The sequence below is a fragment of the Dicentrarchus labrax genome, unplaced genomic scaffold (assembly GCF_905237075.1).
Source record: "Dicentrarchus labrax unplaced genomic scaffold, dlabrax2021, whole genome shotgun sequence".
Taxonomy (NCBI): domain Eukaryota; kingdom Metazoa; phylum Chordata; class Actinopteri; family Moronidae; genus Dicentrarchus; species Dicentrarchus labrax.
Window position 1 is genome coordinate 16872326 of NW_026136704.1, and position 15416 is coordinate 16887741.

General features: G+C 39.6%; 1 protein-coding gene across 7 annotated transcripts in view; it reads left to right on the forward strand.

The window, feature by feature from the left end:
* gria4a (glutamate receptor, ionotropic, AMPA 4a) overlaps positions 1 to 15416 on the forward strand; it is a 105195-nt gene that overhangs the window by 2150 nt on the left and 87629 nt on the right. For all 7 annotated transcript variants that reach the window (XM_051396562.1, XM_051396563.1, XM_051396565.1 and 4 more), the window contains exon 2: positions 972 to 1130. In XM_051396562.1, the coding sequence (XP_051252522.1) occupies positions 972 to 1130 (159 nt within the window). The remainder of the gene's footprint in view (positions 1 to 971; positions 1131 to 15416) is intronic.

A 15416-nucleotide genomic window follows, 5' to 3' on the forward strand; every position in this document is an offset into this window, starting at 1 on the left:
ACGTTATGTAGTGACGATTGCTTCGTTCAATATGCTCTGCCTCCCGACTCCTCCCCTGTCATCTTTTCTTCCTTCCTTCTCTCTCTCTCTCTCTCTCTCCCGATGCGATGTAAAGGCTGCACAGTCTGCCAGTGTAATCCAATTCAGTTAAGCTGAGTCTAATTCAGTGAAACTTAAGTCACATCAGTTCATTTCAGTTCAGTTAAACCCACTGTTTGACGCAATGTAGAAATAATCTATAGAACTATCATTACAAACACATTTATATCAGTGATATCCACAGCAATGCAACCAAACAAGTTCTGTTCAGGTATTGAACATATATTAGGCACTGCTGTCTCTATTTTTTTTACTCCATATTGTCAGCTTTACTGTTTCTCATCATCTCTTCTCTCCCATCTAATTCTTCATCTTGTCAGATGGGTCATATTGAGGGATACTCTCATTTTTAAAGGCCAACTGACACTTAGCACTCGCCTCCCTCTCCCTTTCTTTTTGCATGGCCCAGGCTCCGTCTTTATTTAGCTGACACTTTCTGATCTGGTTTTCTTTTATGTCCTCTTCAACTCATTATCCTTTGACTGCCTTCTGCCCCTTAGTTGTCTCTCTTTTCTTCTCCTCCCACTCTGTCCCTTCTCTGTCTTTCTCTGATTTCATCAATGAAATGTGCAGTGTGGGTATCCGTGAGTGTGTTTCTACTCATGTTTCTGTGTGTTTGTGAGTGCTGAAAGACAAATTACCTTTTGTAACAAAGCTAATGAAGATCTTGGCTTTCTTCTCTCCCTCCCCTCCTCGGTTTTCTCTGCCCTCCCTCCCTATCTATCTTTCCATCCCCACATTTCTCTCCTTCTTCCTGTCTCTCCCTCTCTCACCACACTCCTATGCGACCCCCTCCCGCCCTACAATAACTCACTTCCTTTCCTCTCCATCATGTTCTTCTCCTTGCCCTCTCTCTCTGTCACTCTCTGTAGGGGGGTTGTTCATTAGGAATACTGATCAGGAGTATACAGCGTTTCGACTAGCTATCTTCCTTCACAACACCAGCCCTAATGCTACAGAAGCTCCCTTTAACCTGGTCCCACATGTCGACAATATAGAGACCGCCAACAGCTTCGCCGTCACCAATGCATGTAAGTATTCAAATGTGTGTGAGTGAAAATGAAGCTGCAACAAATGCATGCAAGTATTTTCTTTCTTTCTCTCCATCTCTATTTGACTTCATTTATCTCTCTCCGTGTTTGTTTTTCAGTCTCTATCTCCTCACCACACTGTTGGATAAAGCCAGGTTTAATTTGGAACTCAAGTTGTTTAAAGGATCAGTTCATTATCTTTGTCATGTACAATACAGCAGCTGAGTGGTGTTTGGTGAACATGGTCTTTTTTTTCCCACAGTTGTTGAACACATTTTAAAATGCTGATTTTAGACACTGTGAAGAACATTTTGGTTAATTTGGCCAACAATTATAGACAATACTGTTTTTTTTCATCATTCATCATACCTTTTCCCCTCTGTGTGTTACTCACATTTATTCCCTCTTAGCACCATCCCATCTGCAAAAAAAGGTAACATCACCTATCACAATTACAGCTTATTGCAACTATAGTGAAGAAAATGGGTCTTTTGTGTTCAGAACAGAGAGGAACAGTTGGTACTTGTGTCCTCTCTGATCTTTTGAAGGATAACAGCTAATCTTTCACCATCCCTGTCTGTTCTCTGGGAGTTGAGATCTAATCCTTCACACTCCCTCTTGACCTGGAAGCCTGCGAGAGAGAGTTTGTGATGTTTGTACTGGCAAGTCAGTGTTAACAAGGCTATGTGGGCAGCCAATAGTTGCCAACATTTCAGTGTGTGTGTGTGTCTTGAATATACAAATGTCATGATAAACAATCTGTACTTATCACAGTATATGTGATTTCTTCACAAGGAACTTATTTTTCTTAAAAACAAGACTGCAGTAAATCTCATATATATCATATATAAAACTGATCACAGTGTCTCAAAAACATCAAAAGACTCATATGATGGATTCTCTGGTTTTATGCGACATTAACCATAAAGCCAGTGTTAGCCATTAATACTTCTTTGATTCGATTTGTCTTTGGTATATTTTACGATAGACATTTGTCTGTTTTGGGTTAAATACAGATAATGAAAGAATAGGAAAAAAAGAACAATGAAAGAGTAAGAATAACCAAACACAACATGCTGGAACATGTTTCTTAAAAACACCATTTTAAGATGAATTTGCACTTATTTGACACTCACCAGTTTAACAATGACATCCCACCTTTTTGCCAGGACTGTGAGATGTCCTTACTCTGAGAGTTTGCTTACTCGAGCTTCTTGCTGACAGTGGTGGAGCTATGCTGTGGCTCTCTGCATGTATTCGCATGACTGAGAACGGAACGGTGGTTATTTGCTTTCTGACATCTGCTGAGTGACACTGGTTTACACTAATCTAAATCCCTTTTGATGTTGTTAGACGTGTCTCTGTACGTGCTTGTGAGTGTTTGCCCCTTTGAGATGGGAACAAATCTCTGAAGGACACCTGTTGTGTAATTCTCTTGCTCATCTGCCTCCTGGTGAGATCATTTAATGTCAGTGCATGAGAAGGGACTATGGTTATATTATTATTTAATGATGTCATTTTGTTTTAGAATAAGCTTAGGTTATTTACTTATACGTACTATGACATAGAGTGCTGTAGGAATGAGTCCAAAACCCTTTTTTTAAAACTTAAAACCCTTCGCACTTCCGGTTCCCCTGTCTCAAAGGGTGTTTTTGATGCCTGAGAATTTTGAAGTTGCTAACAAATGGTTAAACGAGACTACAGAGATTGTCTGGAACATTAAACATCAGCATGCTTAACAGGCTAATATACTAGCAGCCTTGTTGTGTTTTTACTCGCACTCTTGCAAACTATTCCAACTTAAACTTTCCAGCGTGTAGATTTAATTTGCAAATGCATCCATTCGGACAATATTAAAACCCACTACTGCATTAAGGATAGACAGAAATGGACCGCCTCAGTTACCTCTTTCCATCGCTTGCTGCTTTGGTTGTGTTTTTTAACTGCTCAAATGCTGAAGTAATAACTGTTTTGTTTTTGTCTCATGGGATGCTGATGAGTGAGGCTAGGTCGCCCTCACTAAAGCAGCTTTCTTTTAAGGTGGTTGAATATGTTTGTTGTATTACCTCCAGAAGAGCCCACTGTCTAACTTTGGCTTGGGAAATATTTGATATCCATTCCCATACCACTGATGTTGAGTTATTGGTTGGCACAAACCACTCATTTGCCATTCTAGCTGTAACTCAGGTTGCATTCTTTACAGTGTATCACCCAGGGAAGATCCACATGAATTTATTTGTCCAATCAGCATAGCCATCTAGTTGGCTACATCAGTATTGGTTTGTTCATGTAGCGCAGATCCACTAGTCAGTGAGGTTATGTGAAGTTTGGAAATTGAAGAGGACATTAAGTACAGCAATCTCTACGATTCACCTGAAGTAGATATGGATGCCCTCAAGATTGACCATGATCTAAAATTGCCAGATCGCCCACCCATACTTTGATACAACACAAAATTAAAAGTTAGAGTAGTGGGGCTGAGCAGTATGTGGTGGTTATATTGATTAAAGAGAACAGCGTGATATTAAAATCTGTTTCCCTGGCTCTATAACTTGAATGTCTTCTAAAGCACAGCTTTTTGCACTGTCCTTACAAGCTGAATTTAAGGGTATCCTATCATAACTCCTCATTAACACAGTCCTATGGTTCATCCATCTTATTTTAGGGAAATTTTCAAGTGATTGTACTGTAATGTGTCACCTCCTTATCTCATTAAACTTTAACAAATCGACCGCTGGTGCTGTTAACTATAGGCAGGGCAACAAAATCAATACAGTATAATGCAACAATAGAGTACTTCTCCTCATGATATTATATCAATGTGTTTAACAAGATTCTTTAAATATCTCCAGGTTGTCCATTGACAAAAGCTGCTCCATTGTCAAACAAGCATTCTGCTAATGGCAAAGACATGGTTCTTTCTCATAAAAGTGCTTCCAAGTCTAAAAGAGCTTGAATATCATTTAGCAATTTATTCATGTTGTGTTACATATGAGAACAATACACTTAGACATTTTATATATTTTATTATTGTAGGATTTAACTGCAGCTAAATGCAATCATAAATTAAAACCGTGTAATGCAATTTCTTGCCCACTGTATTGTAGAACAACATGAATGAATAGACTAGTTAATACAACCTACAATGATCGGAAAATTAATAGTCCATCTACTACCTCCCACCCACAAATATCATCATATGCTGCATCTATTTCTGTCCCCTGTTCAGCTGTGTGAGTGGGAAGGTACACATTCAATACACATCAGGTAGCCTTCTTATAATGTAAAAGGAGAAGTATGAATTGTATTAGAAATGGGTAAAGGGGTGTGCTGAAGGGAAAAGATTGGGCACTATCACTTCTGTATGTACACAATAGGTGTTTTACAATATGCATGCATGTGCTAAAGCCCAACTGACTGAGATATGTTACATCTATAGCTGCACAAAACATGCAGAATACTGAGCCGTGAAGCCATCATACTGTCAGATAGTGTGGAACAAGTATTTTTTTCTTCAGGAACACTTTCTTTTTCTTTGGGTGTTTACTCTTACTATTGGTTAAACCAATCAGACCACAATCTCCTCCAATCATGCTGTTGCTGTCCAACATTAAATCTGATCCCCCTCTCTGCTGCCGTTAGCTGGCCCCCCCATTCATCTCCAGTTCGTCATATCCAGTGGCCAAGTGGAGCTCTTCAGAAGTCCATTCCTCATCATATCCAAAGCCATTCTCTTCATCCCTTTACCACCATCAGTGTCCTATACTAATCACAGTTTCACCAACCCCTTCAAATATGATGACGTCACAATGGGGTCTAATCGCCAAAGACTGCACACTTCTCATCTCTACTGTTCACATGTCAATTAAATACATCCATTCAAAAATAAAGTCTCATTGAAATCCCAGTAAAAGACTAAAACCAACAATGAATCCATCATATTAACAATTTCCATTTTTCCAAAAACTCTTAATAAGACTGACAATAAGAAATTTGCTAACAGATCACCAAAGTTAATATAATTTATCCTGAGGACGACATGAATTTAATTTAGTGGCAATCCAACCAATTGTCGAAGGGGCATTTCCATTCTGAACCAAAAAAGTGAATCTCATAGTGGCACCAGATGAAAAGTATGGGGGATTAATCCTCTTGACACCGTTGATATCTGTATCCAATTTCAGAATCAGAATCAGAATCAGAATTATGTTTATAGCCAAGTAATTTTTTACACCTACGAGGAATGTGTCCTGGTGCAATTGGTGCATGAAATATACAAATACAAATATACAAATATACAAATCACACAAAAATCACACAGAAAAATAAAGTATTTTCAAAATATAAATAAATAAAGATAAGAAAAATAAGAAAAGAAAACTGTGCAGAAGACGGGAGTGCATTATGTAATGCATACTGTATATACAGGGTGGGTATAAGAGTCAGACAGGGTGGGTATAAGAGTCAGAAGAGTTCATGGCAACCCATCTTTAAACACACACACAAGCCACACTGTTGCACTGGCTGACACGTTCCTTCATTGCCATGAACATGGCTGCTGTAGTTTATTTGAGTCAAGTATATTAAGGAGCATATTTAAAAGCCTATTAAAACTATATATGTATTATATAAGTTTAAAGATTCACTTCTTCAGTGGAAAGAAATGTGCGTAGGACTTGCGAGCTACAAAGGAAAGTTGGACAGTTTTTAGTCTTTTCATGTGACTTGCTGACAGTAAAAGTTATACACAGAATAACACTGGCTTTATCTTTAAAGGGTATATATTTCTTCTCTCACTTGTGTTTTTCTTTTAACATTTCCTTTTTTTTTTTTACTTTTCTGCTCAGCTACCAACTCTCTTACTGGTTTGTCTCTTCCTATTTCCCTTGTCAGAGCCGGTCTCTGGCCTACCTATCGTCTGTCTACCTTTCTCTTATAAGTGCACACACACACACACACACACACACACACACACACACACACACACACTCCCATGCAGGCACTGGGCCATAAGAGGAGGAGTGTTTGGAAAATGAACCTCTTCTATGTGAACCGTCTGCTCTCTCTCCGCAGGCTACACATAACAAGCGTAACCACTTCTCTCTCTCTCTCCCTCTCTCTCTCTCTCTCTCTCTCTCTCTCTCTCTCTCTCTCTGTCCCTCTTTCCATCTCTCTCTTTCTTGCACTTGCTTTCTCACTTGTTCCATCTCTCTCATTCTCCTCTCTGTCACTCTTCCCCTTGTCTCCCCATCTCCTCAGATTCACTCTCTCTCTCTTCCTCTGCTCCGCTATTCTTCGTCATGTTCTGCCGTCTCTCTCCTCCGCACAGGCGTGGTGAATGGATCTCTAAATTAATCCACGACTCTTGCTCCGGGTGGTGAGCAACGCTCCACATTAGAATAGGGAATTCTGCCTCTGACCTTGGCTAGTTCCTCTCTATTCTAGTATTCAGGAAGCGTGAACGGATCATAAAAATCCCTGGTCCCCATCGTTTTCCCTATTCACAAAGGAATACAACCCATTTTCTTGTCCCAGGGTCACACATGCATATATCCTCTGCTGTTGTTGTTTACTTTGTGCACATGCATGCCCATGTGTCTGTCTCGTTTGTAGTATATAGACACATATATCTGTGTAGGTGTGTGTTTATGTCTGGCTTTCTCCTCACTGTCTTTGCCTCTGTGTGTCTTTTTGATGTGTCTCAGCCAGAGAAGCACACTATTTCACTGAGCTCACCACTGCGTCTCTATTCACTGGCTTATAGAACATAATGCACATGGATTAGCATGACCAAAAGCTGTAGTGAATGGTGTGCATGTGTTCATGTGGGGGCATTTCTGTCCATACTGAATGCCTGTGTGCAAACCTGTGTGTCACTCAGGTGCACAGTGAATGTGACTGTGTGTCCTGCAAAAAAAAAAAAAGCCCACTGAGACAGAGCGTGATGAAGATAGACAGAAAGTGATAAGGTGAATTAGGGATGGAGGAGAAAGAAATGGAGAGGAAAGGATTTGTAACAAAGAGGTGGTTATGGCTGGTTTGTGGTGCCAGAGCTGAGAGATACAATGATGTGCTGTCATGGCTTTAAATGTGATTCTTGATAGGTGGGATAATTCTTCTATTTTAATCTATTTCATGTCCAAAACTAAGACAAATGATATATATCTATATCTATATTATATTATATTATGTCCTGTACCTACTGTACTGTACATCAGTAATGATAATGATGATGTGTAGTGGGGTGTAGTGGTTTGGGTGGTTGATTATTGCGGTGATGCATATCCTCCATTTGTCATCTAGAGTTAATATAGATTGTGCCTATAGTGAATTATTGACAAATCAATACTGTTTATGTATTATTGACTGCCACAGATTGCATTTACATGCAGGCTGCCCCTGATTATCTTTGCAGCCTGACTGAGTCAAACTGCTGGGAGTCAGAATCTCCTTGAGGTGTCAGTCTTGTTTTGTTGTTAGGCGTTAAGGACAAAATTAATTAATTCAAAGATGCGAAGGCGATTAGGCTTCTGAATTAGGAATTGTAGTTAGACCTACACTCACGACAAGTTCACATCTTATCAGTCCGTACATCGTTAACACATTTGCATTATTATACAATTCTAATTAAATATTTACTCTTCACCGCAGCGTAACCTTGACTCTCATGTTGGCTGCTGTTCACTCGCCACTCTTAGAATAAATCTGTGATCTTCACACACTTCAGGACCAGGACCTGGGTCATATCAAATTATTGTTGATAAGGTGTAATTGGTTGGCAATCATTGCATGAGTTAGTCAGGGTGGTCTAGATTGATTCTGTAAACTCTGCTGTGTAACATCAAACAAAGAGAGTATGTGGTAAAAACAAAGGACCAGACATTGAAGCTGGGGTCAGTCATTGAAAAATGGTTTGTGGTTGGTTTAAGATTGTTGCATCCTATTCCAAGCTTGTCAAATACAGACGCTTTGGCAACCTGGGAGCACTGACAACACCTGCTCTTCTGTGTGACTCGCCGTGCGCCACTTTGTTTGTTTTCCATTTACCACAACCTAGAACATTGGTATTCGACGACCTGGGAATAAGACTCAGCAATCAACAATCTTTCTCCAGAATGACTGACCCCACCTCTAACCTCCCACCGCTGCATTTGAAGGTATTACTGTTTTCTGATGATGTTAAAGGTCTAACAGCATCAGTAATATCGGTAAACACAGGAATGAAACAGGTCATGTTCTGCTCAAGCTCAATATATGGTTGTGTGTTAAGGGTGTTTACAGCACAGCTAAGGAGCCTATGCACGTATCCATTATAGCAACGCCATGCTTTGCTGTATCTGATGTGCATCTCCCCAAAATGGAACTACACGCTATTGCAGCTATAGAAATACCATACAGGGACTACAAGAACTGTGATCAGTCTGCATGGAACAATAATGTGTCTGATATGTTTTTTCCGCAAAAAAAAGTATAATTTTCACATTAAAATCGTTAAAAGGGCGTCTACTCCTTCTTCCTCATTAAAAATTACAGAAACTATGAATATGAAAGTTTTGTTAATTTATAAAGTTTTCCTGCTGGACACAAGATGTCTCCTACTTCACTGTAAAATCCATTGTCAGGACAGGCCTTGGGTGCCGCAAGTTTCTACATTACACTTTCAAATTATCTGTGATGTCAAAATTATGCTACTACGCCCCGTATAATTTTCATTGAGCACAGAGAAACTTTCTACTTTCAGCACATGAATGTACAAACATTCTTCTAGTGTCCAACTCCAACATCCAACTCTGCACATACATCATACAGCACAGTTAAACTCAAACATCCAGCTGTAGGAACAAGAATAAAAACAGCGCAGGGGGACTTTAAGTAACGCATATAACTAAAAATGTTATCCCCATCGCCATTCCTCTGGTCACAGCAATTGCTGCTGTATATGAATGAATGTGACAAGGCAAAATAATGTTAAAAGATGCCTGGATGTAACTGTTCTATGAGGAAATATGTTGATAGCCATCTTCTTTATCTCAAGGTAAATTCAAGAATGTAAACAAAGTTAATATGGGAAATGAAAGTTGAAACAGCCTGATCACGTACAATACATGCATCTAGTGCTAACAGGTAAATTTGATACCATAAATTACACTATAAAAACCTTTGCTACAGTAGGAATGTATGGTTGGACTCCCACTATAAATTCAGAAACATCTTCGCTTATAGTTTTGTGTTGTTTTTTCAAAACAATTTTCACTGGCTTTAACAGTTCTTGCAAGTGTAAAGCTCCACCTAGCTCAACTTTTCAGTTGTTCTTCACAAACTGATCAATCACAGTACAACATAAAAACTGTTACCAACATTTCTTAGTACTGATTTTTTTCCAGCATGTCTCAGCACTTTCCTGCACTTTTCCTTAAAGATGCCAAGTGGAAACACATCCTTACAAGTCCTTATTCCCCTGTTGACAGGAAAATTACTGCTTCTTTGGTGATTTAGTTGTTAATTGAAAGGGTGTTAATACAGTGATGACCATATGTGTGTGAAGACACACAAAGAGTTCATCCGTGTTTCACATCATGTCCAGGCTTGGAGCTTTTATTAAATAGATTCCTGGAACACTGAGCAACACCCACACAACACACAAACACAAAACATTTTTTTTACACAGTCTCACTCTCTCTGTCTCACATATATACACATTGATTTGCCAACCTGTCCATATATTTCAAACTTCCTCTCACACAGCATTTCCCTGTTCCTTTTCTACGCTCACTTCTTTTATTAAATGGCTCAGTCATGGTGTAGATGATTTGAGACGCTCAATAATAGCACTGTACCATCATCTTTATTGGTGACGTTTTGCGTGGTTATATGTCTTCTTAATGGCCACGCTGGGAGAAATACAGTGAAATGATATCTGAAACCTTGGCAAGGCAAGGAGATTTATTTTGCAGCAAGCCTTCGTTTATACATGTTACTGGCATACTGAAAGTGCTGGATAGCTCTGACAGCGCCCCTAAATGCTTTTTCTGGCATCAAGACACATTATCAGGTTCAATTCAATTCAATTCAATTTTATTTGTATAGCGCCAATTCATAACAGAAGTTATCTCAGGACACTTTTCAAATAGAGCAGGTCTAGACCGAACTCTTTAACATTAATTACAGAGACCCAACAGTACCACCATGAGCAAGCACTTGGCGACAAGGGCAAGGAAAAACTGCCTGTTAAAAGGCAGAAACCTAGGACAGATCCTCCGGCTCTAGGTGGGTGGTCGTCTGTCTCGACCAGTTGGGGTGAGAGAGAGAGAGAGAGAGAGAGAGAGAGAGAGAGAGAGAGAGAGAGAGAGAGCGACAGACAGACAGACAGGTGCACAGCAACAACAGTATTGGCAATGGCAGTCAAGCAGGACCATGGCAGGAGGCTCCACCAGGATCCATGAGAACCTGCGAGACGAGAAAGCACAAGAACTCCGGGGAAGAAGTGGAGTTAGTAACATGCATTAAAGGGACATGAATGAGTGCAGAAAGAGAGTTCAGTGCTCATAGCATGGCAAAAATGGATTAATTTAATTCAAACTTCCCCCATTTACCTACAGGTACCTTTACTGGAGGATTATGTTGTTAGTCACCACTTGTAATAACTCTCTAATTTACCTGCTTTATATGTTCCCATTTAGTCCCCAGTTAAAGTATGATTTTGTTACTGGAATGGTGATAATGAAACAGAAGTAAAGAGCAACAATACATCCAGTACATCCAGGTACACTGCAGCTCAGTAGTTATTTTTCTGTGCATATAGTACCTTCCATAATGTCATAAGTCCTACAAGCTTTACAGATGGCAACTCTACTGATCAATGAGTTCAAAGCTTCCTCTTGAATTATGTTGCTCTTGCTCCGAACAGTTGAGTAAACCTAAAAGACATCATCACATACATTAGGTGTATGTGTATATATTTGCATTAGCAAGCTAACTGCTTGAAAACAATCAGTTTGACAAAGTATTAAGATTATATTCACAGCAGTCTGTTCTTACTTATGGGTTTAGTAAGAGGAAAAGCAAAGATTAGAGCTTATGGAGGGACATTCTAGAAACTCTTGGACTTTGTGGTACAGTGTCTGTCACACACAAACTTACAAAGGTGGAAACTGTCGTTAGAAAGATGTACTAAAGTTTGTACAGTCCTGTTGTGGCTTCTTTTAATGAATATTTAAGACTAATTGTGGTTTGGTTTGAGTCACTTCCAAGTCTTCTCATGTTGACTACATCACATATTTAGGATATAGTTTTTCTGCTAAACTGCTTCATAAATTAGAGAGATTTTCTCATAATCAAGAATAAAAAATGTATAGCAGTTTTTGGAGTAGCAATGTGAAGCTGTAAAGGGGAAATCTGATTGTTTCATCCTCTGCTGCTGTATTACAAATTAAATGAATGAGACTGCAGAGGAACATCTTGTACTGTAGCGTACACATACTGTATAACTTAATCACATCAATGAACCCCACTTTGTGAATGTTTTTCATATTTATTTTCAGTGGATTTCAGCAGCAATTGGGTTATGGAGCTTGCAACTCTTCAATTGAAACAAGGTCAATTAAATTGTCCAAGTATGTGTCCAAATATTAGACTATTAGCTTAACTGGCTCAGTCATCATGTAGATGATTTTCACTGTAATGTTGGTCCTTTGTTCCAATCTGTTGAGGTAAGTCAGTATAACAGATACTAACTAACTTCACATCAGTTGGCAGCTTTGTGCACACACACAATTGTGGCCGAGAACCTCCCTACAATATCAGTTTTTAAATTTTTCACCGGTGACGACCAAACACTGAACAGTATTTTGTGTGTGTGTGTGTGTGTGTGTGTGTGTGTGTGTGTGTGTGTGTGTGTGTGTGTGTACATACGTGCATGGTGGCTTATGTGGTGAGCTGTAAGTGCTACCTGAAGAATCGCTCTGTTGCATCATTTTATTCTACCCTCAGCAGTAATGACCAAACAGCAAGCAACATTATTAGACTGTGCACCGTCTCGCAATGCATTCACACATTTGCTCCAGGTAATCTGATTTCATTTAGTGGTACAATAAAACAGACTGTTTCACAGTGTGTCTCACTTCTTTCATTAAAAAGTCCACAGCCAGTGAGTTAAACTGACACCACACTGCACTAGCGATTGTGAAAGGGTTTTTTAAGGGCAGTAAATGTTCTTTCTTTCACAGATAGTGCTGAAGGTTGTGTTGCACAGACAGCATTAGACTTAATATTTGTCAACAGTTATGACATACTGTATTTTTTGGGAATTCTTTTGTTCTTTATTGCCAATTGTGCAATAAATATGGGGTCCTTCTTCAGTCAAGACCACGTCTATGCTGACAGCAGTGCTTCCAATCCTTGCTTTATTATACACCTATTATACAGTATCATGGAATCAAGTTGTGATCTGTAAGATTTCTGTCCTGGTTTATTTGGCGACGAATATCAAAAACGCTCCTCGAGCAGATACTTTCTTCAGAAGAAGAGCTGGTGTATCTGTTTACACACAAACTCATTAAAAAATAATTTCAGCTACGATCTGATTTCATGCTGCACAGGAGTGTAGTTTTCTTCAGAAAAGCAGGGCACAGTAAAGTTGGTCACCTGGCCGAGAAACAGCTCACTGTTTTTTCTTGTTCCATTACATCCTTGCAAAAATAAAACAATGATCTGTTGACAAAAACATGCAGCAGACTATCATTTTGTTGTGCTGACTCATTGTTGAGGAATGATCACTAACAGCAGTAACAAATACATTGTATATTCTTTGGCTGCTTGGCAACAAAAGCCACTTTGTGTTTCCCCAGTGTATTGCTTTTAATGTGAGGCAGTGGCAGTGGGATGTTGTGTTAGCATTACCAGTAAAAGTGAACAAGAAACAGCGAGGTTGTTATCAGTAAGATACAAATACACTGGATAACATGCATTCTCCTGTGAATTCCTTGTGTAAATTAGACAATCTGAATCCAGTGAAACCTAAAATGTTATGATTTTTAAAGCCCAACATCAGATATATCTTTGGAGTAAAGATGTCAGTTGGCAATATTTTACACCTATATTCATTAGCTGCAGTTCTGACAGTTGGTGCACAACAAGTTTTAGTTATTAGGGTGAAAAAAGCCAACTGGACAGCATTTAGGGAATCATACTGCTACTAAAGCTGCACAGAAAGTCATATTAATGAAATTCCTTTTTGTGGGTCTGCAGTTCCTTTAAGCAAGATGAGACAGAGTGAAACAGTCTTACTGCAGGTTTTATAGACTACCAAGCCTGAAGCTAGTTGAGTAAAATCCTCCCACAACATGCTGCAGTGTTTTGTCTGGTTCAGCCAAGTAATATTAAAGTAACAATCAGAAAAACATTTTAATTAACTTGCTGTGGGGAACGTCAATCAGTAGGATGGAGGGTTTTTTATGAATTTGAGGTCAGCACCGTATTCTCTCGCCTGTTTGTTCAAGCCTCGATAGTAATGAACAGTGAATAATATTATTAGACCGTGCAGCATGTCTCAATGAATAGCTCCATTCCCTCCAGGTAATATGACTTCACTGGGATAAAAGGCAGACCGTGTCTCTTTAACCCACACGCTGACCCACACCCACACACTTGTATACACACACACACACACACACACACACACACGCACACACACACACACACACAACCTAAGAGCCTTGACTGCCTCTGTCTGTCTAATGTGTTTCATTAAGACCTCTATTTTCCCACTAGGCATGATAGCTGTGCCGTAAACAGAAAAAACGTCTGTCTGTGTTTGTTTTTCCGGCGTTTTGGAAGATGAAAAGCATAAGAAGAGATGACAGCGGATTTTAAGTGTTACCCATCGCCTTAGCAAAGCACCGGCGTGTTTATACTGAATGGAGCCATGTTCGCAGTAATTGTCTGTGACGTCTTTTTGTCGTTCTTCACTCTCTCGGCTTAGCCGCTGTTGTTTTCATGTTCTGATCAAAGGATTTCCATTTCCAGTCTTTCTTCTCTTCTCTTTCATTCCTCTCACTTTGCTTTTTTACGCTTATAAGCACAAGCATGCACTCATGCATAATCGCAAACACAAACATGGTGCTTTTCTGTTGCTTCATTTTTCTGCTTCTCCTCTTTTCTGTATTCCGCACCTTCAGTTTCCTTGAGTCATTCTCACCATTTATCTTTTGTTTTCACCACACTTTAGTCAGTATTTCCTTCCTCCCTATCTTTCTCTATGTCTCTTTCACACACCCACCTCTGTCTGTCATTTCTCTGTCTCATTACTCATTAGCTGTTAAGTAGTGGCTTTTGGTGTGGGACAAAAGCTGTGATGTGTGCATAGTGGATTTCTTTAAACTCAAACCGACACATTAGCTGCTGAAGCACACACTGTACCTACACCTACGTCATCTCATTTGTCACCTACAGTATCTCTCTGTCCCTGTGTTTGTTTTGATTTTGATTTTGTCTCTCTTCACTTATCTCTGGAAACTTGGATTCTCAGTAGAGGATTTCAGTAAATTATATATATTTAAATAGCGCAGTATTACTGCAGAACAGTTGATTTGGATACTTCTTCTTAATCATGAGGCTCACTATGCAATTTAAGTCTGTTTCTCTCCCTCTTACACACACGCACGCACACACACACACACACACACACACACACACACACACACACACACCTACACACACACACACACACACACAACAAGAACTCGTCCCCAAACCCTGTGTGTGTGTTTCCATGGATTTATGATGTGGATGAAAGGAAGGGCATTAGTTAATATTGATGAGTGCTGCCACTCAGTCCTTCTCACTGAGGCTCACTTAGAGATGAGAGGCATGACCTTTAGACACACACACACACACACACACACACACACACACACACACACACACACACACACACACTTACACTCACAAATGCACACAAAAAAACACAAAAACCCCACAAATGTTCAGTACATTCATTGTCGTATTATTAAAGTTGAACTCTTCCCAGTCTGTGCCCTTAACCGGAGAAACCTAGCGTCTGTGTGTGTGCGTGTGTGTGTGCGTGCATGTTGGTCTGCATTGGTTAAAACCATCAAGAACGTTGAGATTCTTCCACATCTCAAAGCCAGTGTCAGCCTTGAACCAATTCGTCCCTAATGGCCCATTGGTATTCAGCAAGAGTAATAGATTCCTAGGTAACCACCAGGTAATTCATCACACTTACAAACAGGAAGAGACAGAGTAGGAAGCAAAAAAAAGCTATTAAAC